Source organism: Zootoca vivipara, chromosome 14, assembly GCF_963506605.1.
Source record: "Zootoca vivipara chromosome 14, rZooViv1.1, whole genome shotgun sequence".
Lineage (NCBI taxonomy): Eukaryota > Metazoa > Chordata > Lepidosauria > Squamata > Lacertidae > Zootoca > Zootoca vivipara.
In genome coordinates, this window is record NC_083289.1 from 15,929,243 (window position 1) to 15,954,825 (window position 25,583).

Sequence of the window (25,583 nt, forward strand, 5' to 3'; positions counted from 1 at the left end):
TGATGGGAGGGCGTTCCACAGGGTGGGTGCCACTGCCGAGAAGACCCTCTGCTTGGTTCCCTGTATCACAATTTCTGGAGGTCACCATATTGACTTGTCCCCAGACTAAACAATGAAGATCTGTAGGGCTGGGCTCTGGGCAGCTGCCTGAGATAAGCCATGAGTTGGGAGTCAGAAGCTGCATGTCGATCCAAGTCAGGACCAAAAAACAAGCCAGATTTCAGGATCACAGGGGCACTCGGAGCCCAGGAAGACCTTGGCGCTCACGCAAGGCTCAACTGAAAAAAGGAAGCCCTCCTCCTTTCCCAAAATGACCCAATGACCAGCCTGGGTGGGCAGAGTCAGTCTGCAGGCATAGGCAAACTCGGCCCGCCAGATGTTTTGGGACTACAACTCCCATGATCCCTAGCTAACAGGACCAGGGGTCAGGGATGATGGGAATTGTGGTCCCAAAACATCTGGAGGGCTGAGTTTGCCTATGCTTGGTCTACGGCCTGAAGGTGCTTTACTGTTGTACTCCAGCAGTTTACTACACGGGGCGGCTGCACACAGATGTAGTAGCTCTTGACAATGGCGATGCTTCTGGAATTTCTCTGAGCAAGTGACATGACGTACAAACTGCATCTGGAAATGCTAGCGCATCCTTTACTCCCACCATCTGCTTAGGATAATATGAATGTCCAACTCCACGAGGCATAGAGTGATGATTGCATCCAATATTGTTGCTTGGGATTCCTTAATTTTTTTAAGGCACACATCAACCCCTCTGAAGCCACACCAGTGTGCCCCAGTTTGGGAATCATTGATCTACCTGAAGCCAGCATCTCACATGCATTCCTTTCCTTTTAGACACTAATCAGTCAACACTTTCATTTTTCTTTTCTTAAGGGTTACAGGCTCCAATGAAACAAAATGAATGCGATGCAAAGGAAAGATGCTTGTGGTGCAAAGACCACACGGTGCCGTTGCCAAGTTCCTAAAGGCTGCTGCTGCACTGTACATAGACCATATTGAGTTGCACAATGACATTTAAGGCACGCTGGCTGTTGGACCGTCTGGTGCTGTTTCCTGGCTCTGCTAAAGTATCTTAAAATAACACTACAGTATCTAGCCCAGAACCTCACATTAAAATGCCAGCTGGCAGAGCTGGAGATATATCCAAAGGAGAAAAAGGAAACACTCTCGGTGGATTTCATTTCCTATAACTAAACTGTCCTGTTTCCTCTAATCCCAGTCGAACGTAATCATCGATAGCGACCCCCTCGGAAGCATAGATGCTCAAAACTCACCAGGCCTGTTTCTGCAGATCCACTCTGGCAAAACTTGAATACAGATCATAAAAGGTTACAGGACCTTCTGGAAGTAGGATGGGAGCTTTATAAGTAGGGGGGAAACATGTAATATGAGTACTTTCCATTAATATCAGCGCTATAAAAGCAAAGGCGCTAAGATGCTATGGGGTGAATGTTCTGCTTTGTTTCTCGTTGCTCCTCCTTGGGGGTGTCAGGGCCCAGCCAGGGTTGTGGGCAGGTTGGCCCAAATCCATAGCTGTAGTCTATGCTCTCCCGTTGAGCCCCCAGAGGTCAGTTGCTGGAGGTAGAGATGAGGTCTTGAGCTGGAGCTTGTGGAGTAGCTGGCAGACGCTACTTCTTTCTTGACCAGTAGGGTAGGCATGTGCCCTACTTTATATAGGACAGTCTTCTATTTGAAGAGCTGGCAGAGGGCACTTGGAAGGAGTCCTCAGTTTGAAGAGCTGCCCTGGTCCAATCTTGATTTAGGAATCAAGAAACCCTAAGAAGCGAGAGCAAGAGGAGCACTGAAGTAGTTGTCTATTAACAGTTGTGAGTCGAGGCCCCGCTCCCCGCTTTGTGATGAAATAAGACACATGGACACACAAGTATTTTTGGTTAATGGGCTAAAGACGGCCACAGCTTTATTGGTTACAGAATGTGAGTGGTATTGGCTTAGGCCAGGGGTCAGCAAAAATTTTCAGCAGGGGGCCGGTCCACTGTCCCTCAGACCTTGTAGGGGGCCGGACTATATTTTGAAAAAATAAATAAATGAACGAATTCCTATGCCCCACAAATAACCCAGAGATGCATTTTAAATAAAAGGGCACATTCTACTCATGTAAAAACATGCTGATTCCTGGACCGTCCGTGGACCGGATTTAGAAGGCGATTGGGCCAGATCCGGCCCCCGGGCCTTAGTTTGCCTACCCATGGCTTAGGCATTTGATCCGAATAGACTATACTTGACTCCTGCCCATTCTGCAGGGAGTCACACAAGGGTTAACAACCTTTAGCAGGAGCTTGTTGATGCAAATCAACTGGAAGCTTTCCCCTAGAGTCACCGGAGGGTTGTGCCATGGCCCTAGCCACCACCCGGGCATCAGACAGGAACCACGGCCATCGGATTCCTTTAACGGAATACCCTTCAAGGGGAGGGGTAGGTGATGGCCACAACCTGCCCTCCAACACACAACACATTTTCCAATGCCTAACCACCAAACCTTACAAAGCTGTGATGATTTGCCACGGGGTAGGTGAAAAACCAAAGTGGCTGGTGCCAATCTGCCAAGTGGGAAAAAAATTCCTACCAGGCCCCCTGAACAGGCAACCAACCGAGGTCCATAGCAAGGTCAGATGCTAGAGGGAGGGAGGAAGGGTGATCCAAGGAAGCGGGAACAAAACAAGGAAGAGCTCGTGGGCCTGCAGCCTTTTAAACGCGGCTAAACTGGATTGGCTGGGGGGGGCATGAAAGCGGGCCCAGGAAGTGATTCTTGCTCACGACCCCTCCCCTCTGGAAAGAGGAGAGGCGTTAACAGAAATGGACAGCAGACTGAGCAGAACACTCGATCACAGTCTTCTGCCCTGAGGGTTGAGATGAATTGCATTTCTGTTTAAGTTGTGCTACTCATTTCCACATTTGCATATAATAAGTTTATGCAATTTGTATGCAGATGTGTATTCACTTTTGTCCTCTTTTGGTACTGCATTTTCTCTTTTCTGGCATAGAGTAGATTGCCACCATTTTGACCTGAAAATGGCAGGAGGCTGGTTTCCTAAATCTTATCCCAGGCCTGTGTGGTCTTGAGGTGGTCTTCTCTTGTCTTCTGTCCTCAAAGAAGGCTTTGAGGCTTGGTCGTTTGCAGTCCCAGTTAGCCTAGGATTAATACATGGTAGATTACAGATACTGGGGGTGGATCTACACCCAGGAAAAAAAACGCTATATAGAAGTCATAAATTAAATCGTTATAACAAAAGGGGGGGGGAACCTGTGTAAAATCGCACAGAAAAGTTTTGTGCTCTACAGCGCCATCTGGTGTTTCATGTTTATAATGCACTTAAAACGCTGTTCTTTTTACTAATGTAGCTTAGTCCTAGGAGAACAGCTCCCTGCCCCAAAGGGCGTACAGTCTGAAAATAGTAGCAAGGGAGACAACAGAGTAAGAGAAGAATTGTGTGATTATTTCAGATAGCACATGCTTAGGCTTAGTTACAGTAGGGTGCTGAGGGTGGCAAGTTATCTTGTTTGTGGGTTTGCCATGCAAATGGCACACACAGGTCTATCCTTCATTATCTTGTTGCTGCTCCCAGCTTTTACTGCCTGAGGTAGCTACTTCGCTCTGCCTAATGGTAGGGCTGGTCTTGCCTTGGACTGCTAGAAACTTTGCAGCAGGGCTTTGCTTTTAGGACCTTTCACAGGAATTGCATAGAAGCTTGAGAACAAACCGGTTCAGTTGCTAAGATCTGAATGGGTTCAATAGGCAGCGCGAGGGATACCCACCTCACAAACTAGTTGTTTCCAGAAATTCTAATGGGTGTTCAAATGAATATATTCATGACAAAGAAAAGCCCAGCCTGGTGTTCCGCAAATAACTTTGCAAATGCTTGTCTTGTTCACAGTGACGGATTCAAGGAAATCATGCCTTACGACCACTTCCAGCCACTTCCTCGGTATGTATGGCCTCTATAAGATGCAGGTTGCTGTTGAGATTAGCCTTCCATTAATAGTATAATACAGTGTACCGTACTTTTCCATGTATAAGACGAGGGATTTTTACCCCAAAAAATGTTTAGAAACTGGGGTTTTATTATACACGGATAGTGGGGGGGGCGAGACGGGTGATTGGTTGCAGGCGTGAGTAGGAGCTTGTCAGCGGTGGTTTTGTGGGTGATTGGTGGCTGCGTCAAGCGCTGCTTTGGATTGGTTGCTGCATTGGAAATTGTGTGGGTGATTGGTTGTTGTGGCAAGGGCTGCTCTGGATTGGCTGCCGCTTCGGCGATTGGGCGTGTGATTGCCGTCTGCATGTTATCATTGGTGACGTGAGCGATTGTCAGCATTTCTCAGTTGGGTTAGTGATTTTCAGCATCCCCCCCCCCCGAAAAACAACTCTGGGCAATCCCTCCCAAAGAAACCTCAACAACTCTGGGCAATCCTCACCCCAAAAAGCTCAACAACTCTGGGCTATCTCCTCCTCCCCCATTTTCTTAAATTTGAGTCTTATACACATGGATGTGTTATACACGGAAAAATACGGTACAGTAATTAGTTTGTATCATTTGTTCAGATGCCTGCCTACCCAAGATGAAGACTAGCAGTAACTGTTTGCCATAGATGGCATGACTGAGCTTGACAGCCCATGACGTTGAGTTCTTGAGATAAGTTCGCACCAAAGCACATGGCACTTAAAGAGCGCGACCTGCCACTAATGCACTTGCCCGCTTCAAGTGCATGGGCTCCATTAGTAAGTTATGTGCAAGATAGCAATTGTTGAGTATAGTGTATCAATCAGCTAAATAAAGCCAAGTCCTAGCAAAGGGATTTTAAAAAACCAACACTCCAGACTCAACACTGCAGATGTGTTCAGTGGGGCAAAGTCTGGAGAGGGTTGATTGACAAGAGGGCGTTCCAAACCACCATCACTCTCAGAGAATTTAAGGTAGTATGATTTCTCATTGCCAAGTAGTCTGTGGACTTGCCTCACTATTCTCTCTGCTTATGGGTTTTGTGGGGTTTTCCAACGCTTGTGGTAACAGCCAGACCAGACTAAATGAGCAAACAAATACCTGGTCCCCAAATGTTCCAGAGCTGGAAATAGGCAATATTTGGTTTGGTTAGGTGTGGGGATTTTTTTGGCTTTCCAGATGTTGCTGAACTTCAACTCCCATCAGCCCCAGCAAGCATTGCCAATGGCTAGGAATGATGGGAGTCATAGTTAGCAACATCTAGAGGCTCCCAACACTTGACCTAAGAAGGGTCCATTTGATTATTTGGACGCCACCTATATTTTGGGTTAAAGTGGGTTTTGCAGGAGGGGAGCGGTTGAGCATCACAAAAACCTGCATAACCTCCGAACAAGCAGTAGTTGGAGGAGTGTGCATGCCTCTGTTGGCAAATGCATACTCATATAAAGCACTCATTTGAACTGTGTGTCTGAAACGAGCTCAAGAATATTTTAATGACCCAGCCGTGTAGGCAGAGACCGGCTTGTATGGCTTTTTCCACCTACCAGCAAATAAGCAGCTCTCATGTGACTGAGAGAATGTCAGAATTTTTTCACTTTCCAGCCTAAGGCACACTTAATTTTTCTCTTCATTGGGGGTGGAGATGTGGCCCTCCAGGTGTTGCTGGACTTCCAACTCCCATCAGCAACATGGCCAGTAGTTGAGGATAATGGGGGTTGTTATTGGTAACCTCGCGGTTGGACTACTACAGTATGCTCTGTGTGGGGCTGCCTTTGGGGTTGGTCTGGAGGCTGCAGGTAGTGCAGAATGTGGCAGCTGGATTGCTTGTAGGGGCAAACTATCAACAGCATATAACATCTTGCTTGTGGGATTTGCACTGGCTGCCAGCCTGCTACTGGGCCAAGTTCACGATGTTGGCATGAATATACAAGTCCTCATACAGCTCAGGAGCAGGTTAAGTGAGCAACCACCTTCAGCCTTCTATATCCAGTAGATCCCTGCAGTCTGAAGGAAAATTTATCCTACAGGTTCCAAAGATCTCAGAAGCCCACTCTACAATACCTCTGAGCAGGGCTTTTAGCATGGTGGCCCCTTTCTTGTGGAATAGTATGCCTGTTGTGACACAATATGCACCCACTGCCTGCTCTTTCCAGCAACAATTGAAGACAGTTCCTCCCAGCTGAATAAATGGTTCTTTGCCCTGAGTATCTATTTTGCATTGTTCTAGTTTTGTTTTAAATGTACCAGCTGGTTTTTTTCTGTTTTTATTTTACATTATCTTGAGATGACTGCGTAGGTGATAGATAATGATAGCACAAATAATATCATCAAAGAACATCTATAGGTTGCCCATCTCTGTCCCCCATTAGTTTTATCCTGTACCAAGAGTTCACTACGGCTCCAAGCCTTCTGAGGATCAGGTTTCTAGAGTTGAGTGTAGGTTATACTACTGTGGCTTCTTTCCTCTACTGACACCCCCACCCCACAAAGTACCCACTAAGTTTATCCATTTCAGTATGCATTCAGCGCCTTCTCTTAAACAAATAATAATGTTTGTTTCTTTAGGCTTTGGCTGAACAGAAACAGTGGCTTTGTGGTTGCTGTAGTGGCCAACCAGTTTGCATTCTGCACAGCCAGCTTTTTTGGGGGGGGGGTGTTGGACAGGAAGTAGCTTTTTGACTGTTGCAACAGGTAGCCAATCCGTACTCTGCACAATCACTTCCTCCTTCAGAGAATCAAAGGAACCGGTCGCTCCTGGACTCAGTTTCACTTTGATAGTTCTGCCCCTGAAGGAGTGGCTTGAGATTTTGCAGGAGATTCACTCCTCTGCCCTTAACATTCCGACTTGAGCTCTTTCCTGCAACCCTTGCGATGCAGAGAATAGGAAGTCCCCCCCCCCGACACATGGGTTTCCTTGTATGAGCTCTGTGACACCTGCTGTCTTCACACACAGCAGAAGTTAAGACAAAGTGCTTAACCCCAGCTTGGCGGGGAAGTATTAGAGCACATGTGCTGCGTGCAGACAGTCTCAGGTTATTCCCCAACATCTTGGCCGGGAGGCGCGCGCACACCCCTTCCCCCCAAAAAAAACTCTGGAGAGCCTCTGCCAATCAGCGTAGACACCTGTGAGCTAAATGGACCACTGCCCTGACTTGGTAAAAGGTAGCTTCCTGTGACTTTGCTTGCTGTTTCTTGAGCACCAGTCATCTATAAATAGTAGGGCCATATGCAAGCTTCCTTTACGACCGTATAGTGCACTGTGTTGCCTTCATTAGCCAAATGAGAAGCCTGGGGCATAGAGCGGTGGGAGTCCACTGAGCTGAGCTGTGGCTCAAGTTGTAAATGCACTCCCGGACTGTTTTAACAGATGGAGCAATCTTTTGAAAGAAGGAGGTGGGAAATCACCAGGATAAATGTTCCCCCACCTCTGTACACACACACGCGCACCTCTACCTTTGAAGGCTTTTGGAATGGCTCCCGCATAGTTCAGGCTTGCAGGAGTGTTGAGGGATGCCTTGACAGACGCAGACTCTGGAAAGTATCTATCAAACTGCATGGCCTACTAGGCCCCTTGTCCCACCTGGAACTTGACTCCTAGGACTATGGGACGAGGGAGTGTGTTTTAAATTGCTGAGATAAAGAAAAACAGCTGTAAAAATGTACACCATAAACACTTCCTGAGCTAGCATCACATAAGGCGCTTTTGCATTGCGGCATATACAAATCCGCGGACCGCTAATCTCACTCGGCAGTTAAATGTATTTTACATCCCGGTGATAATTATTTTAAAAACAAATAACTTTTTAGCACTTAATGCAGTGCTATAAAGTGTTCGGCATGCGCCTTGTGCACCACCCCAGACAGCAGAAATGTGTGCAAACAGCTGTCAAAAAGCATTTTCCACCAGTTCTCCAAATGAGCAAGCAAGAAAGTGAAACTCTGCAAAATAGGTCTGTATTATTGTTCCCACATGGCAGATGGAGCAGGAAGGGGAGGCGCTGGAGCTGAAAGAAAGGGGTCTGCCTAAGGGGGACTTTTTCAAGTCTGAGAACCACATTTCCTTGCGGGCAACCCTTTTTGGGGGGAGTGTCTCATGCCAGTGTTTAGAGCAGGCATCCCCAAACTTCGGCCCTCCAGATGTTTTGGACTACAATTCCCATCATCCCTGACCACTGGTCCTGTTAGCTAGGGATCATGGGAGTTGTAGGCCAAAACATCTGGAGGGACGCAGTTTGGGGATGCCTGGTTTAGAGGGACCACAGCAAGAGAGAGTGGGGCAACTGCATGGAAGCCACAGATTTCTCAACACATTAGGACAGGGATGGGCAAGCTGTGGCCTACCAGACATCATTGGATGCCAACTCCCATCAGCCCCTGCCAGCATGGCCAGTGGCCAGGAATGATGGGAGCTGGATCCAAACAACATCTGGAGGGAGTCATGTTCCCCACACCCCTGCAAGGTGATTGCTCATGTTGTCACAACATAGTGGTGGGTGGTTGTTTAGATTTATGCAGTAATATGTTTTCAGTGTATGCTTTGAAATGTAATTATTAGCAACATGACGGGACATACTCAGGGCTGCTGTCAGCACTCCGTACCCTTGGGGCAGCTCCTGGGGCCAGACTGCCTAGCAGGGCCCACAGATGCTGGTGTTTGCCTTAGCTTCACTGTGCCACCTGCTTAGGCCTTTGCCACTTGTGAGCTTGTGTGGTGACTGGGCCTGGGAATCCACCCACCATTTTGTCTCAGTGTCAGGCCTATGCCCTTATAAAGCCCTGCCCATTGCTCTCAGATACACCTGGGGTTACTTGTATTCTTGGCCTGGGCTTCTAATGGCAGTCCTTGTCCAAGGTCCTGAGCTCTCCTTCCTTTGCCTCCTACCTTGTTCTAGAGCAGGCATGTCAAACCTGCGGCCCTCCAGATGTTTTGGACTACAATTCCCATCTTCCCCAACCACTGGTCCTGCTAGCTAGGGATCATGGGAGTTGTAGGCCAAAACATCTGGAGGGCCGCAGGTTTGACATGCCTGTTCTAGAGCCTCAGCCTGCTGACCTCCCTCTGGTTTGGTGACCACCTTCTCCTGGTGGTCGACATCGCTGTGGATCAGGACTGAGCCAGCCCTTTACATGCTTATATTTGTGAAAATGTGTGGCACACAGGAACGTTCTGTTGGGAACCAGGAATTGCTCCAGAGCAGAATTGTGCATTATGGATTGAATCCAGCCAACATAGTAGACCTGTTGAAATTAATGGACCCAAACTAGTCATATCCATTAATTTCGATGGGTAGACTCTGCTTTGGAGTAACTTTGGTCGCAACCTGGTGTATTTATTTTATTTAACTCATTGAAATCATTTAGAAGCATTCCTTCATCAATACAGATACCAGGGCAGGGTACAAAGCATTTAAACAGCCATCGCCGCAAACAACGGTAAACCATAAAACAGCTTATCAAACTAAAATGGCAGCTTAAAAATCAACAGAGCAGGTTAGCCAGTCAGTCAAATAAAACCCTTGCCAAATATGGCTTAACCTGGCACCAAATGGATGAAGACCATGCCAGTGACTTAGAAATGTGTGTTCGAAGAAAGATTGGGTTGCTGGCCCAAATGGCAGCCCTGTGTTAACATCTCCACTTCTTCCTCCATAGTGTGTAAGGTAGCTTACCCTATTTCCTGATGTCATTACTCTGTGCCTTTGCTTGCTTGCTTTAAAAATCTAAAGGCCACCTTTCTGCTAAAGCTCTCTCTGCAGTCAGTGGGAGAGTCCAACAGAACAATTTATAGTTAACAAACCAGCATCGCGTACCAGTTAAAGGTGTACAGCAGCAATAAGAAACCAGAGCAAAGGAAGGAAAAATGCAGAATAAAATCCCAGGAAAATAAAAACATCCCAGGGTGACCGGCAATGTTAGTCCTACTCTGAGCAGACTCAGTGAAATTAATGGGTATGACTAACTTATGCCCATTAACTTCAGTGGGTCTACTCTGCGTATTGGATACAACCCCCAGTGTCCTTGTGGACCACATTGCACAGCTCGGACACTGTTGCTGTCCAGAGGTAGACTTCCCTACTTCTACCCCATTTTGCTGGCTTCCTGCCACTGATGGAGCCAGGGCAAGTCACAGCATAATGGTGTTAGGTTCAAGGTAATTTGTAGGTCACATTGCAGTTGGGGGGGGGTGTACTCACAATGGAGCTGGGTTTTTTCCAGCAGCAACCCCCTGGGATTTTTTCAAATCATGCACTTCTGTTCCACAGCTCCCTAGTGTTGAATGCCCCCTGCAGAATTTTGCTCCTGTGCAATACGTTAAATGGCCTTTTTGCTACTACGCTGTGCTAGCTCTTGCAGCAGATTAGCTCTGGAGCTAGACATCCTTTAGTGTGTTATATATTACATCAATCGTTCCTTTGGGTTAAGCGGCATGAAAGGAGAGCAGCAGATGAGCGCATTTATCAGGGGCGATGGTGAAATCATTAGCTATCTGCTTCATGCTGCCTGGTTTTGATCATGTAAGTTTGGTTTAAATGTCAACGCTCGCTGTACAGTAAGTTTCACGTTTGGTTTGTGTATAAGGTGATTAATTTGCTCTGAGCGGGGGAGTTGCGTGAATTATTTCAGGCAGGGAGCATTCTTGAGTCACCTCCTGCATCTTGGGGAGCAGTTATATAAATTTACCTTTTGGATTTATAGGTTTCTGCTCCATCTGCTCTGTGTTTGACTTCTTTACAGTGCCTCCGCTGCTTCCAACAAACGGCTTTGAGTGGAATACTCTGGCTGCTTCCAACCCATGCAGCGGGTGCAACAGGCTTGCATTTATTTTCCTGAGCCATTACTGACCGTAATATCCAAATACAGTATGGTGGGTTTTTTTTTGGGGGGGGGAGATATATACATATAAAACAGTGATTTCAAACATTAAAATACGGAGTTCTTTTGAACTCTTAGGCCTCCTTCCTTCCCTCCATGGGTTCTATCTTTAAGATTAAATTTACTGCACCTTTTACCCTTATCTAGCTATTATATAACCGTAATTACCATTAAAACAATTCCACATTCCGAGTGTCTTTACATCCCTGCCAAAGATTTTAACTGTTTACAGTGGTCTTTTAAGTACATTACAAATTTACTCCAGTCTTTAGAAAATACTTGATCTTCCTGGTTTCGGATTTTTCCCATCAATTTTGCCGTTTCCGCATATTCCATCTATTTCGTCAATTACCATTAAAACAATTCCACATTCCGAGTGTCTTTACATCCCTGCCAAAGATTTTAACTGTTTACAGTGGTCTTTTAAGTACATTACAAATTTACTCCAGTCTTTAGAAAATACTTGATCTTCCTGGTTTCGGATTTTTCCCATCAATTTTGCCGTTTCCGCATATTCCATCAATTTCATCTGCCATTCTTCTTTTGTTGGTATTTCTCCTTCCTTCCACTCTGGGCTAGTAGCTTTCTTACTGCCTATCCAAACGTGTTTTAGAACAGAACGTTAAGCATGGACTTCTTGCTTTGAGTTGCTAGCAGGAAAAAATAATGGCGATCCAAAAGGGACTGTTCTATACATTGCCGCTGCCTGCCCGCCCCCCCCCCCCCCACACCGGTGAATCTCCACAGTGGGGGGAAAGCATATATTTTGTGATGTTAGCAGAGTGGTGCAGATCTCGAAGCCACCCCTAAAGTTCTTCATTGGAAGCAAAGATAGGCACAGTTTTGCAAGACACCCAGGCATAGCTGCCAAGTTATCCCTTTTTTTAAGGGAAATTCCATTATGCTGAATAGGCTTCCTCGCGAGAAAAGGGAAAACTTGGCAGCTATGCACCCAGACCTGGATTGATTTAGACTCCTGGCCAAAATGTTCTGGACTCCTAGTCCTAGATTCCAAGTCTTAGTGGACCTTCTCCAGAATCTTCCCCAGTATGTTCATCGATCACGATACACCAGGCAGATCTTGTCTGAGATCTTTAAGCACAGTTACCGCAGTTGATCACCATCTGGAGATGGTGTTGTGTGAGGAAAGGTTTTATCTTCCATGCAAAAAGTAGTCTAGGAAGCATCCATTAAGATTTGACACCCTTTTGAAAATTTGAGAATTGGTACATAAGCTTTAGATAAAACAACATTACAGAATTGGGATTCAGCAGTGGGTCTGATTACTGACAGTATTAAGTGTCGGTTTTCAAAGAAGAAAGATGGATCTACTGCTTTCATAAGAGTTTGCATCTAGAAACCTTATAGAAGGCCGACTCATGCAAATTGTTGTGTTCCCTTCCCCACACCAACCCCAGCTGGGAGCACAACCCCTGGACGGCATGTTCAGTTTCCTGTGGAGGTGGAATCCAGAGGAGGAGTTTTGTGTGTGTGGAGGAGACCATCCATGGAGAGATATTACAAGTAGAGGAGTGGAAGTGCATGTATGCTCCCAAGCCCAGGGTCATGCAAGCTTGCAACCTGTACGATTGCCCTAAATGGATCGCTTTGGAATGGTCACAGGTAAGCTCACAAAGAATTTAAGCCTTCATTAAAAAAACAAAAAAATGATTCCCCCCGCCCCCCAGATATACGAAAACACTATAGGGGGAAATAACTGGTGTCCTGGTGCTAATGGAACATGTTGCTTAGAACTACGTTGCACACAAGCCGCAGTTTCTTGGGGTGGCAACATTACTTCCCCCCTAGGGCTCTTGCTGTTGCTGCCAACTGCGTCTTTGCCCTGGAAGAATTGCATCATCCACAGCACCCCAGACCAAGTGTCATTCATCATTGGGTGGGGGGGGGTAGGTGTGGAATCCCAGCTGCCATAAAATCTGGTTGGGAATATTCAGCAAAATGGCTTTTTCCCTGCCAGAAGGGACAAGAAGAAGAAATATATAAGGGGAGAGGAGCATCTTCTCAATCTAGATTGGCCTCTATGAGGCAAGGAGGAGCACAGACCAGTCCCAGATGGTAAAGCAGAGCAGATGGGAGCTGGTGATGATGATGGTTCATTTGGGCTATGAGCTAAGGGAACACTTGTTTATTTTTTGAGGCTGTTTTGGACCTGGTCCATGGCCATATTAGGGAATGAAAAGGAAAATATTGAAGATGGACCAACAATGGTAGCTTTTTTTCTTTATTAAACTGTAACTTATCTCACACTTACGTATGTATCCCGAAATGGCATTAGCAAAGCCAAGTTATATGATTTATTGGATCCTCCTCGTTGCTGCTGTTTCAGAGAATAATAAGGACTGATTTGGGTTAATTTGTTTCATATGCCTGTTTTCGTCCATACTCTGCCTTTGTTATACGCTGCAGTGATTTGCAAGCCGCTCGGAGAATGGAGTTTTAGACTTCCAAGGCAGAATATATATTTTAAAGTAAATAATACTAAAATATAAACTATGTCTGCACGTGTACTTCCATTTAATGTATTAATCAGCTAAAGGCAGATGATGATAATAATTTGGGGGTGTTATTTTTGTTTGTTACTGTGTTGTGCATTGTGGTTTTATATTGTGGAAGGCTGAGAAAATTTAATATATAATACAATAATAATTTGACTGAACATCCTTGAATCGGTTGACAGCTCTGGGGTTTCACTTTTGTGTCGCTCTGCAGTGCACCGTGACGTGTGGGCGAGGGTTACGATACCGAGTGGTGCTGTGCATTGATCACCGTGGGCAGCACACGGGCGGCTGCAATCCTCAGCTCAAGCTGCACATAAAAGAAGAATGTATTGTGCCGGTCCCCTGTTACAAGCCCAAAGGTAACTCTGATGGACCTACCTAAAGACACAGAGGGTTGTATCCAATGTAACGATAAAATCACTTCGTGGTATGCTTGCTTCTGTGGCGAAATGTTGTGCCCCAGCAGAACACCGTTGCACAAGAGAATGCACAAGCAGGTTGGTGGTGATTTTCTTGCACAACGGATTGTGCAACCTGTTATGTGATGTGTTTCGGCTAGCACAACTGTCACATTCGATTCCTCCTTTTTTGCCACACTGAAACTCACTCAACATGAGCCCTTTCGCTAGCAGACAGGTAACGTTGGATACAGCCGATAGGGTTAGATCCAAAGGACCCAATGGGAGGAGAGCACTTCTTGTAGAATAGCTTCTTTTGCTGGTGCAAGGGCACCTTCCATCAGAGGAAATGAACCTTTGGATCCAACCCATGGACGAGTAAGAGCCACATAAGTACTTGGATATGCAATTTTGGGGATAGTATAGTTCCTGCTTCTTATTTCCTTCCTTCCTTCCTTCCTTCCTTCCTTCCTTCCTTCCTTCCTTCCTTCCTTCCTTCCTTCTCTCTCTCTCTCTCTCTCTCTCTCTCTCTCTCTCTCTCTCTCTCTCTCTCTCTCTCTCTCTGTCTGTCTGTCTGTTTCATTTTAATGTGTTTTTATTGTGTTATTTACACATCCATTTAAATTGCCTTGCAACTTCCCTGTGTGTGGAGCGATTCAGAAATGGAGTAAATCTCACCTGATCAAACACACTCCTCATTTCCTGCTCATCTGCACACACTCTTTGCATGTCACTCTTATCATGCACTGCATTCAGAAACTCAGAAGCCTAATCTAGCTGTCACTAGGCTGCGCTTCCTTGCTGCGTCTCCCAGCAATGCCTAGCGAAAAGAAGACACGTAGCTGCAACATGCACATCCTCAGCTTCCCTACTGCTGGAGGTGGGGATCTGCAAACCACGGGAACTGCATGCCACACATCTTCATTCCCTAGATATTACACAAGAAAGCTGCAGGGAGGAGATGCAGGTCACTTCCCACTAACAGCGGAGAGTTCTATATCTCCCTAGCCCTGGTATGCTTCTTTTTATTTCTGGCGTTGGGATGTTAATTAAAACCTCAGCATCTGAGCCAAGGATAAAGGGGCTCTCTCATTTCAATACACCTAAACCATAGCTCTCATTGAAAATAGCGTTCCATATTTCAAAAACTGCACCCTGCATTTTGCTCAGTTTTTGTTTGTTTCTGGTGCAGATTTTGTCTGATTTGGAGGTAACCTTGTGAAAGCACATTTTTCTTCTGTAAATCAACTTGCTTTGCGCTTTTACTTGATACCATGCAGCCTAGGTTGTCTCTCTGTGACCAGATTATATTAATTTGGTTTTGACTGTGCAAGAGTGTGTGTGTGTGTGTGTGTGTGTGGATGGGGAGAGAATTATTAGCTGAAGCAAAATGTTCCTAGCAACCTCTTCCAGAAGCTGGAGGACAAACTCAAGAGTTGGCAAAGTTATGAGGCTGTAGTAATCAGCACTAAGCAGGGTGTGTGCCTGTTATTTTTTTCTTCTTCTTCACTTATGATGTAATTTAAAACATTGGGGTGAACAAATCTATAGTGTAACAAAACAGGGAGAAATAATTTCAGTGTTTTGCTTAGCAGTTAATGGATTTTTCAACAGTGGTCCATTTCACACATAAGACTAAGCCAAACTATTGCTTAGCCCAAATGCGAAAACATGTGGGTTCCCAAAGCAAAAATTACAGCCCCTGCACTCCTCCCCTGGAATAAACATTGGTTATAGCTGCAGTGAAACAAACCATGAGCCCGGGTCTGGATGTAAGGGTAAGCGAAACCATGGCTTAGCCCTGGGCAGTGTGGCAGCAGCAGGAGTAGAGAAGGAATTTGGTGGCTGTGCTCTGGGAACTCATACAGTTGCTTGATTGTGCTAACCCATGGTTTGGCATAGTGTTGGGTTCAAACCGAATCGATATTTAAATAAGATCAAATAAGTCAAGGCGCTTCTCCTCAGTGTGTATTTAGAAACCACTTTAGAAATTCCTGTAGGTATAAACCACAGCTTATTGGGCTTGCTGATCGGAAGGTCAGTGGTTCGAATCCCTGCGACAGGGTGAGCACCCATTGCTCTGTCCCAGCTCCTGCCAACCTAGCAGTTCAAAAGCAGATAAATAGGTACCACTGTGGCGGGAAGGTAAACGGCATTTCCGTGCGCTCTGGCTTCCGTCACGGTGTTCCGTTGTGCCAGAAGCGGTTTAGTCATGCTGGCCACATGACCCAGAAAGCTGTCTGCGGACAAACACCGGCTCCTTTGGCCTGAAAGCGAGATGAGCGCCACAACCCCATAGTCGCCTTTGACTGGACTTAACTGTCCAGGCGTCCTTTACCTTTTTACACCTTAAAAAACCACCCACTGATTCACACACATGATATTGCAGATTGCATATTTCCAAATCCACAATATGGCCATACCAGAAAACAGATTTGGGCATGGAGGGGGTGGGGACAAGGGCATGGTTAAACTATGGAACTCACTCCCACAGGAGTCAGTGACGACCACCAACTTGGGTGGCTTTAAAAGAGGATCAGACAAATGCATGGACAGCTACTAGCCCCCATGGCTTTGCACAACCCTCCCAGTCAGAGACAGGATGCCTTTGAATACTAGGTGCCAGGAATTACAGATGGGCAGAGTGCTGTTGCTTGTGGGATTCCCATAGGCAGTTGGTTGGCCACCAGGAGAACAATTGTGCCCATGCTGTTACTCCTTTCTGTTTCTTAATATTTTACGGATTTGTTCAGAAGTGCAAACATAACAAAAAGAAAGAAAATGAATAATCAACGATGTAAACCATAGAATGATGTTTTCCCTCTGGTGTTTTTCTCCCCCTTGAGCTGAACCCTACCTACTCTCTCTTGTATCACAACTAATGGTGTTTTTCTTTTTTGTCCTGAAGAGGGCTCTGATTCCTGAGTGCACAGTCCCAGGTTGTTCAAAACAACGAGGTTCCTGGTTCAAACCCAGGAGTTGCTGAAATGAGATAAATAAATAGCCCATGCTTGTGTGCATTTTTCTCTTCCAGAGAAACACCCCGTTGAAGCAAGGCTCCCCTGGTTCAAGCAAGCACACGAAATGGAGGAGACCAGAGCAGTCTCTGAAGAACCGACGTAAGTTTGCCATTCCTCTCTCTTTTCTTTCTGTCTCACTCGCTCTCTTTCTCTTTAAGGCAGAGAAGGGACCACTGATGCATTTTCCTGACTGTTTGTAAAGACTGGCCTCCCTTGCCAAGTCATCTGGCGTTTGGATTTTCCTGGGCTGGGTCTGTCTTTGCAAGTCAGTTCTCAGATTCTTCCAAACAGTTCTCCTTGAGTGACGCAAAAGCAGCTGGAGCCAAGAAAGTATTTAAATTATATGTTTCGGAAGTGCTATCAAGGTTTCCCAGCTATACAAATTCCTGTCCTCCAGAAGGCACTTGCTTAGGAGAGTTGAGTTCCAAAATGGCTCTCCTAATGGCAACCAGAATTTTTTTGCAAACAGTGGGGATGCAGGCAAGAAGAAGGGCATTTGTATCCAACATCTGTGTTCATAGGGCAATCCCCGGTGGTCCAAGTTTTCTCTCTTTGGTTCTTCCCTGAATAGATTGAGGGCATCTCAGTTAGAATTGTAGGAACAAGAAATAACGTTCAGGTCTTGAGTGAGTTTGCCCAGAGCAGAGGTGTTTTGACCCATTTGGCCACTCCTGGGGAGGTTGAATGTAACCATGGTTATACCTGCCTTAGGGCTTTTCCAGACTGTTGCTATTTTTGAGTGGGATTCAATCACTTACTCACAAATTCAGGTCGTCTGATTGGGAGGTCCTGCACAACAAACTCACTTCCCAAAACATTGGGCTTCCTGCAAGTAGTGAAAGTGATGGGAAAATGTATGAGAAAGCATGGGGCAACAATTGCTTAAAATGATGGGCAACCTTTTGAGCTTGGTGTGTCAAAATTTGACAAAAAACCAAGCATAACTCGGGTGGTGTGTCACTTCGAGAAAAAAACCATAATTTCACAATATTTATAGTTTAAATAACAAAAATGTATAATTGTAATATATAATTGTATTTAATAAACCAAAAACTAATTATTTAACCAAACCAAAAAACCCTTATTTATCACAAAGTGCCCAGAGTTGTTGAGCTTTTGGGGGGAGCTGCTGACCAAAGTTTTGGAGGTTTTTTGGGGGTGCAAAAGTTGCTTTGCTTTTTGGGGGGATGCCCCAAAGCTGCTGTGCTTTTTGGGGGCGGGGGAGAGAACAGAAATAAATGATGAATAATACCTTCGCTGGAACTAACACGCAGCACCGACATAGTCTGCCAAAGCGCCAAAAAACCCAGCGCAGAACGGGTTAAAAAATGAACGCTGTTACACCCAATCATAGTCTGCCAAAGCGCCAGAAAAAACAGCACAGAAAGGGTTAAAAACCAATCTCTGGCTACCAGCAACAACAACAACAACAACAAAAGATTCGGGTTTTAACAGCGGAGACAAGCTCTAGCGGAGACAAGCTGTAGGAGGAGCAGGAGAACAAATGGGGGGAACAACAGCGTGAATGGGCCGATGGGGTGCGTGCCAGCAGTGAGGGCTCTGCGTGTCACGTCTGACACGCGTGTCATAGGTTCGCCATCACTGGAGCCTTAAATGCATCATCATCTACCCTTGCCTGCAAACAAATTGGAATGAATGTTTGCTGAACAGGTCATCTGGAAGCACCCTTAGTTACTTCTAGACTGGTTTACTCCAGTATGCTCGACCTAGAGCTGCCTTTTCAAGAGTATTTGGATGTCCCATTGGTCCAGAATGCTTTTTTCCTTTATTTGGATGGAGGATAGTGAGTGTATGTAGCCTACCGTGCAAAGGCCCTTCCAAGGACCACATTTATGTTTTCTCAAACTCTTTCTCTTTTTCTCATTGACGTGAGCCACTTGGGGAGACAGTAATTGCTTGGAAAGAAGGGAAGTACAGTAAATAAATGAACAACTCCTGAGCAAAGAGGCATCTCCACTGCCTTCAATTCAGGGGACTGCACTGGGCGCATCTCCCATTCGCACCACCAGATTGGGACCCTTTTACATCTATGGGATTGTACTTCACCACGTGAATGGAGAAGAAGCCCTTGCAAACATGCACACCGGAGATTTCTGCCTGCAAGAAATCACTGGCTTGGAAAAATTGACCGTGTGAGATTTTTAGGCACGCCCTTGTAGCATGCTGCATTTCTACCAAATTATATCCTGCACGAATAATAAAATATGGAACTGCCAGAATATTCAAATGAGATGAATATTCTTCCTCTGCACATTTAAGTGAAGCCAGCATTCTTTCTGCACATTTCGGAGCACTGTAACCAAGTGTGGTAGGGTAGATGAGGCTAGATGGCCCCCCTCATTTTTTCTTCGCTTGTCCTGTTTGATCTTGGCAAGTGTGTGTAAATTGGTGGACACCAACCTCTGACTCGAACCCGAAACTGACTGCCTCCTGAGCTGGTGTTATAGATCCTGCACATTTATACTGCCACGCTGCTTCCTGTTAAGAAACAGGCCAGTATGAAGTTGCTGAGTTGGAATTCCCTTGCAGATCTCAATAGAAACTGGGAGTGACCTGCTTGCTACAGAAAGGAATTGTCCCTCTTTAGGGCTGAGACAAAATCAGACACACACCAGTCTGCCACCCCATTTGTGGGTAGCGTTGGAGGATTTCAATTATTTTGGGGGGAAGCGAAATGCTTTGAAAGGGGCTTGTCATTGGCAGCAGTGGCAGTTTCTCTGTTTTGACAGAGTTCTCAGAGACTGGTGACTTCCATTGTCTCACTCCCCAAAGCCCCTGGAATTATTAAGGACGTTGGAGAATTCCAATGACAATGGAAAATGAGGCGGAAATTGCTGCAGTTTGTGTAATCAGGCGCAGAAATCAGTCAAGCAAACAGGATCAGCGAATATGTTCTGTCTCTTAAAAAAGAAAAAGAAAAAGTCCACAAATGATATGTAATTCATGATTTTTTTAAAAACAGTGTTTTGACTTTTCCTTTACATTGAAAGGAAAATGAGTTATGTCGACCATTACATTACTTATGTTAAATAGCGTACAGCAAGACAAATGATGTAGCATTTTGGTAGAAACCGATCTGCAGCAGCATGGAAACACTGCTAATGGTGACATATGCAGGTCAGAATGGACAGAAAGAGCATACTACCTTCTTATGTCCCTGGGAATTTTGCCTTGTCTCGAGCCCTTATAATAACTGAGATTAAATGCTCCTTCCCCTTTAGAGTGCATTAATCTTTGCTTTTTGCAATTTAGATGCAGCTCAAAGGCCACTTGCAGATCCAGACACGGTGAGGCCATGTTGGGGTGCATGGCAGGCAAACAAAAACAGGAGATATGTGTTGGGTTCAAATTAGGCCACAATTTTATTGATGAAAGACAAAACAAGTTTGGCGTGGGCATTGGGCATGTGTTGGCTGGTGGTGTTTGCCAAGTTTAGGTGTCCCCTGCGGCGTGGACAGCATCCGGAGAACCCCCGGTTGATCACCGCCAGGGGGCACTGTGGTCCCTGAACCATCTGGACAGGAAAGTACTGCCCTCTGAGATCCCTTAAGGGGATCCACCTATGGAATGGGGTGGGAGAGGCCCCTTCCGCTACCCTTTCCCACTGACGGTCCAGCCCAATGCCTCTTCCATCACAAAGTTCTGACGATTGCTATGATGTAGGCAAAGAAAACAAAACCACAGACCCAGCCAATCCGTTTGCAAGGAAAATTTCTTGCTGGACCTGAGAACAGCGACCAATAAATATCCATAGACAAGGCTGTCACCGTCGCTCTGGACAGCCCTCCAACCATAGCAACATAGGGAGAGTGGGAGGGAATGCCAGCATGAACTTGTGGCTTAAGACCAGGTTTGCAGTTTCCCTTGGTAAATTTCAAGCCCTTCTTTAACAATGGCTATATCCTTCAACAAAAGCCACAACGTGAAAATCTTAGTCCCTGGTTCATTGCTTTTTATTTTATTTTAACTGCCCGTTGTGCCTTCACACCTTAGCTTGAGTTCGGAACAAGTAAGGGAAATGTGAACACAGCTGTGTGTCAAAAACCCTGCAAATAGAGATGTACAAAGACAACATCTGGAAGAGAAATACTTCTGCCTCTGTGGTCAAGTGTGTGTAGAAAAGAGTGTTGAATTATGCATAATGGTGGTTCTAAAGTTTTTGGTTTTTTTAATGTCTATTACAAAAATGGTTGTGTGTGTGTGTGTTTAAAAAAAGACTGTTTGGAACACTAAGCCAAGAAAAATGGAGGTATAACCTTTCTCGTTCTTTCTGGTGGAATGTCATGATAATTGATACCCATCATTATTGTAAATGTGTTTCCCTAGAGCCTTCTTTATTTACAGGGGGGTTTTCAATAAGCTTTCCAAAAAAAAGATTCCACATCCTTTTTCTTTTAATAATCTTAAAAGAAATAAGAGAGCTTTACAACTTTTTCCCCCCTTCTTAATCATAACTTTGAGAAACAGGCCAAGCTTAGAAGCTGATAGCTTTGGGAGGAGGTAGGGCAGAGTTGGAGTTATTACATCGGGGCTATTCGGACGCATTCTATGTACACATACAGCCCATACAGATTAACTGAAATCGTTCTGGGGATATCTTGGTGGTCTCCTTCAGCCTCCAACAGGAGAATATCACTACACATCGGTTGCCCGTATGTGGTAAAATGGGAATCTGTAGGGGCTCTCTCTCACATACACACAAAGAGAAACAGAGTGAGATCAGGAATGGGTCTGAGACTGTCTTCTACCTCACCCACTTCCCTCATTGTGGGGGAAAGCATAAGATATGAGTCAGGGAATCCTGTTTGCTTGAATGTGAGATCTCCCAGCTGTATATAATAGCTTACAGCGATGGAACCTGCGGCGGCGGGGGGGGGGGAGCTCATCAGCTTAAGGCCTTCTCTTAGTCTCTCTTGACGGCCAAGAAACATCTGAATGGGCCACAGAAAAGTCGCCCTGTGTTCTATTCATCATGCTGCAGTGTATGACATTTGATGAGAAATATCACTATCGCGTCCTTGCTCCTACTGTTCTTCACAAGCACACCGCAGACCGCGTGGACCACTGGTGGTCCATGGATGAGTTTGGGATCCCTTATGTTAGAACACCTGGAGCTAAGTTGAAATTTCTTGGAATAGGTTTTTCCTGAGAAAATATTTGAGAATTTGTTTATTTCCAGTATATGTATGTAGACTGCATTTCACCACAGAGAGTGGTTTACATAACAATCAGTAAAATAATCTGTGACTCGAAATATGCTTCTTCAGTCCCTCCCTCCTTGAAAAAGAGGCCATTTTGCAGAATGTTCTCCAAATATTCTCTACCATTTTTGCCTGATAGTGCCCTTGGGTGATGCTAGGTGTGGGACATTGTGGGGGGAACAAAATGGCCGCCAGGCTGTCAATTCTGCCACTGCTATTGCAGCAGCAAAAGGACCAACAAGCAAAAACCTTAGGAAAAAAGAAAGAAGCGGTGCCATTGCCACAGCTCACGGGAAACCCTGCCCCCAAGAAACTGTTCTAGAATTTACTCTCCCACCAGGGAATAGTTGGCAGAACTTTATTCCCAGCTTTTCTGCGTGGAAAAAAAATTGAAGTAGGGGTTTGAGGGGGCCATTTTCACCCAACTTCACATTTCATCCTACAAAATGCAGATATCACCTTCAAAAAAATCACATGCTTTGATTTAGCCAATGGCAACCCTAGGTTGCTTGTTCCACAGGTTTGCTTGTTGTTGTGTTAAAATAAATAAATAGAACTTGCAGTTGGGGCTCTATGAAATCCCAGACACTAAATATGCAACAGGAAAACCTCAATTACAATATAGACCTGCTGTGTCGAGGAAAAAATGCTTAGAATTCTCTGCCTGTAAATGAATTTGTTCTGTGGTTCAGACTTTCAAACAAAAATGCAAAGCTTCAAAGGAATTCATCATACATTATTTTTGGACCCTCTTATGCGTTCCGCCAGCCTTGTATACGGAGTGAATTCTGAACTGCTGGTGTACTGCTGTCAACACATTTTTTTCTCTCCTCAAGCTTTGTCAAATATTTGCGTTGGTTAAGGCATTGCGGTACACTGGTTAATAACAAAAAGCTAAGAGAATATTATTCTTGGTTTAGATAAGCAATGGTTCAGAAATTCTCTTTGTCGTGTACATTTGTCTCCTTTCTCTTCTCTTGGTCTTACCTCCTTTCTGCATCCCAAGTGGTTGATATTGGGCCCTGGTTGCCAGGATTCCCAAGCTCTTTCTTTAACCTAGATCCTTTCTGTGTGGACATAGGGAAAGGATGCAGGGCTCTGAACAAGCATGAGCATACTTGCGTTGCCTGGAAATCTCTCAGTACCACACCCCTGAATCAGTATAATACCTAGCAAGGGTGGTTGTGTACAACAGCACCTACGTATGTGTAAACATATGCTGCAGTTTGGTAAGAATCCTTGCATCTAGCACAGGGTTTGGGAACCTTGTCTAGCTGGTGTGATCCTTATCTCCCCAGCCCTGGAGAGCTAAATTTGACAGTTGACTGCCCATCTGCCAGTCATCTGGTGTCATAGTGATGTCAGGTTACACTGCACTTCGAAGCCCAATTATTGGGACTTCAAAGTGCAGCTCAGGGCTGTTTGAAAGCCCTTTTGCAAACAGCCCTCTCCGCTCTTAGATCCTCTGAAAACCTGAAGCTTAAAGAGCAATGCACAGCTGTTTGCAAAAGGGCTTTCAAATAGCCCCCACACTGGCCTTTGGCTGCAAGTGCCTATTTCTAGCAGGGGAACAGGAGCACATAGCCAAACTGAGGATTGATCCCTCCCTGCACCAGCTGGTGAACAGGGGGTTCAGTTGTGCTGACTGCTTGGGGTCTGCTTCACCAGCACATTCCCCACAGGGAACGCTTGGCTAAGCAGCCGCCAGGAGGATTGACCTTTGTTCTTCCGGCCATCAGCTGACGTCACCTAGTGATGTCAGCTGATGGACATTGGTTACGCTTTGGAGGAAATGGCCTTGTAGGCCCACTTTGAACCCCTGAAGGCAAACATACTTGGTACACTCTGACCATTAAAACATTGCTGATGAACATAGCTGCCAAGTATCCCGTTTTCGCCGGGAAACCCCCTTTTTCCCTACCATTTCCCTGTGGTCTCCCGTATAGGTTTTTATCCCGTTATTCTCCCTTAAATCCGCTTCTGCTGGCAGCCATTTTTCTGGTGCCGCTTTGCCCTTCTATGGGCACCAGAAAATGGTGGTGGTGGCGGCAGCAGAAGTCGCTTTTACGCGTTTCCGGTCATGCGTAGAAGCGACTTCCGGTGCTGGCGCCGCCATTTCTGGTGCCCATAGAAGGGCAAAGCGCCACCAGAAGTTGCGTCTACACAACTTCCAGTGTCGCGGGCTGCCGATCCCGGATTTTTTCGTCCAGGACTTGGCAGGTATGCTGATGAAGAATTGGCGAAACAGGGCCTTGTCGTAGGATTTTTTCACTGGAATTTATTTTTATTTGCCTCGCTATCATACTGGAATTGATTCCTATTTGAATTCATCTTATCATTACATAAATAAAACCTTTTGAAGACTTACTTGAAATTCATCTTCCTCCTGGCCTGAGTTCCTGCAATTTCCACATTGAACCCCCGGCAAAGATCAGCTCGTAGGCCCAAAGTTCCTCACCCCTGTTCTAGCACCTGCAGCTGTTTGTGGGACTAGCCTTGCAGTCTGTGGAAACAGGTGATCAGTACTGTTTTGCCAGGCATAGTCTTCTGTTTGTGGGCCTAGGAACTGAATATAGGACCCTTTGTCTTCTCCCCACCCCACCCCATGACTTACTTATTACATATCTATACCTCCTTTCTGTCATGAAGCTCAAGGATGAAGACAAGATGGGGTCCCATCCAGGCTGTGGACAGAATCTGGGCTGCTTAGCTTCAGCAAGGTCACAGCATCATGTACCATGGCCTACAAACCTTGTGAAAACTTAAGGCAAGGGCTGGCTGTTTGGTGGGTGCCTGTTCTGAGAACCTCACCAGCAATGTGCCTCCACCTCTCTAAGGCAGAAAGTGCCTGTGGGTAGAATCCATCAAACCCTGTCACTGCACAATTTCCATCCATTCACAGAAGACTCATGCAATGTGAATGTCATTGAAAAGAATGATGGATGGAGTCCTCTTGTAAATAACTTTCCTATTTATCTAAACCTGTGGCAATCTACATATTTGGGATGTCTCCCCAGCCATTGCGAGATAACTGCAGTGTGTGTTTGTGTTCATTGACTGCCTTTAGCTGGGATAAGTCTCTCCTCTTTCGATATATAATCATAATCTTTTGAAAGACATTTGAGAACTGCACATTGATGGAAGAAACAGTAGGTACTCAATTACTTTTAAAATTTCAACAAGCAAGGTACATAGGTTTCCTTCTCAACTTTGCAAATATGCCTGCAACAATTACGTTTGATCTTACATATACCATTAGGTCCAGTCGTGACCGACTCTGGGGTTGCGGCGCTCATCTCGCGTTATTGGCTTCCAGGTCATGTGGCCAGCATGACAAAGTCGCTTCTGGCAAAACCAGAGCAGCGCACAGAAACGCCGTTTACCTTCCCGCTGTAGTGGTACCTATTTATCTACTTGCACTTTGATGTGCTTTCAGACTGCTATGTTGGCAGGAGCTGGGACTGAGCAACAGAAGCTCACCCCGTCTCGGGGATTCGAACCGCTGACCTCCTGATCGCAAGCCCTAGGCTCAGTGGTTTAACCCACAGCGCCACCCGCGTTCCACATATATGTACATATA

General features: G+C 45.6%; 1 protein-coding gene across 4 annotated transcripts in view; it reads left to right on the plus strand.

The window, feature by feature from the left end:
• Positions 1-25,583, plus strand: part of ADAMTSL3 (ADAMTS like 3) — a 280,228-nt gene that overhangs the window by 193,167 nt on the left and 61,478 nt on the right. For 3 of the 4 annotated variants that reach the window (XM_060282649.1, XM_060282648.1, XM_060282650.1), the window contains exons 12-15: positions 3,909-3,959; positions 12,263-12,467; positions 13,575-13,722; positions 16,796-16,880. In XM_060282649.1, coding sequence (XP_060138632.1) covers positions 3,909-3,959; positions 12,263-12,467; positions 13,575-13,722; positions 16,796-16,880 — 489 coding nt within the window. The remainder of the gene's footprint in view (positions 1-3,908; positions 3,960-12,262; positions 12,468-13,574; positions 13,723-16,795; positions 16,881-25,583) is intronic. The other variant, XM_060282651.1, reaches the window with a different exon arrangement.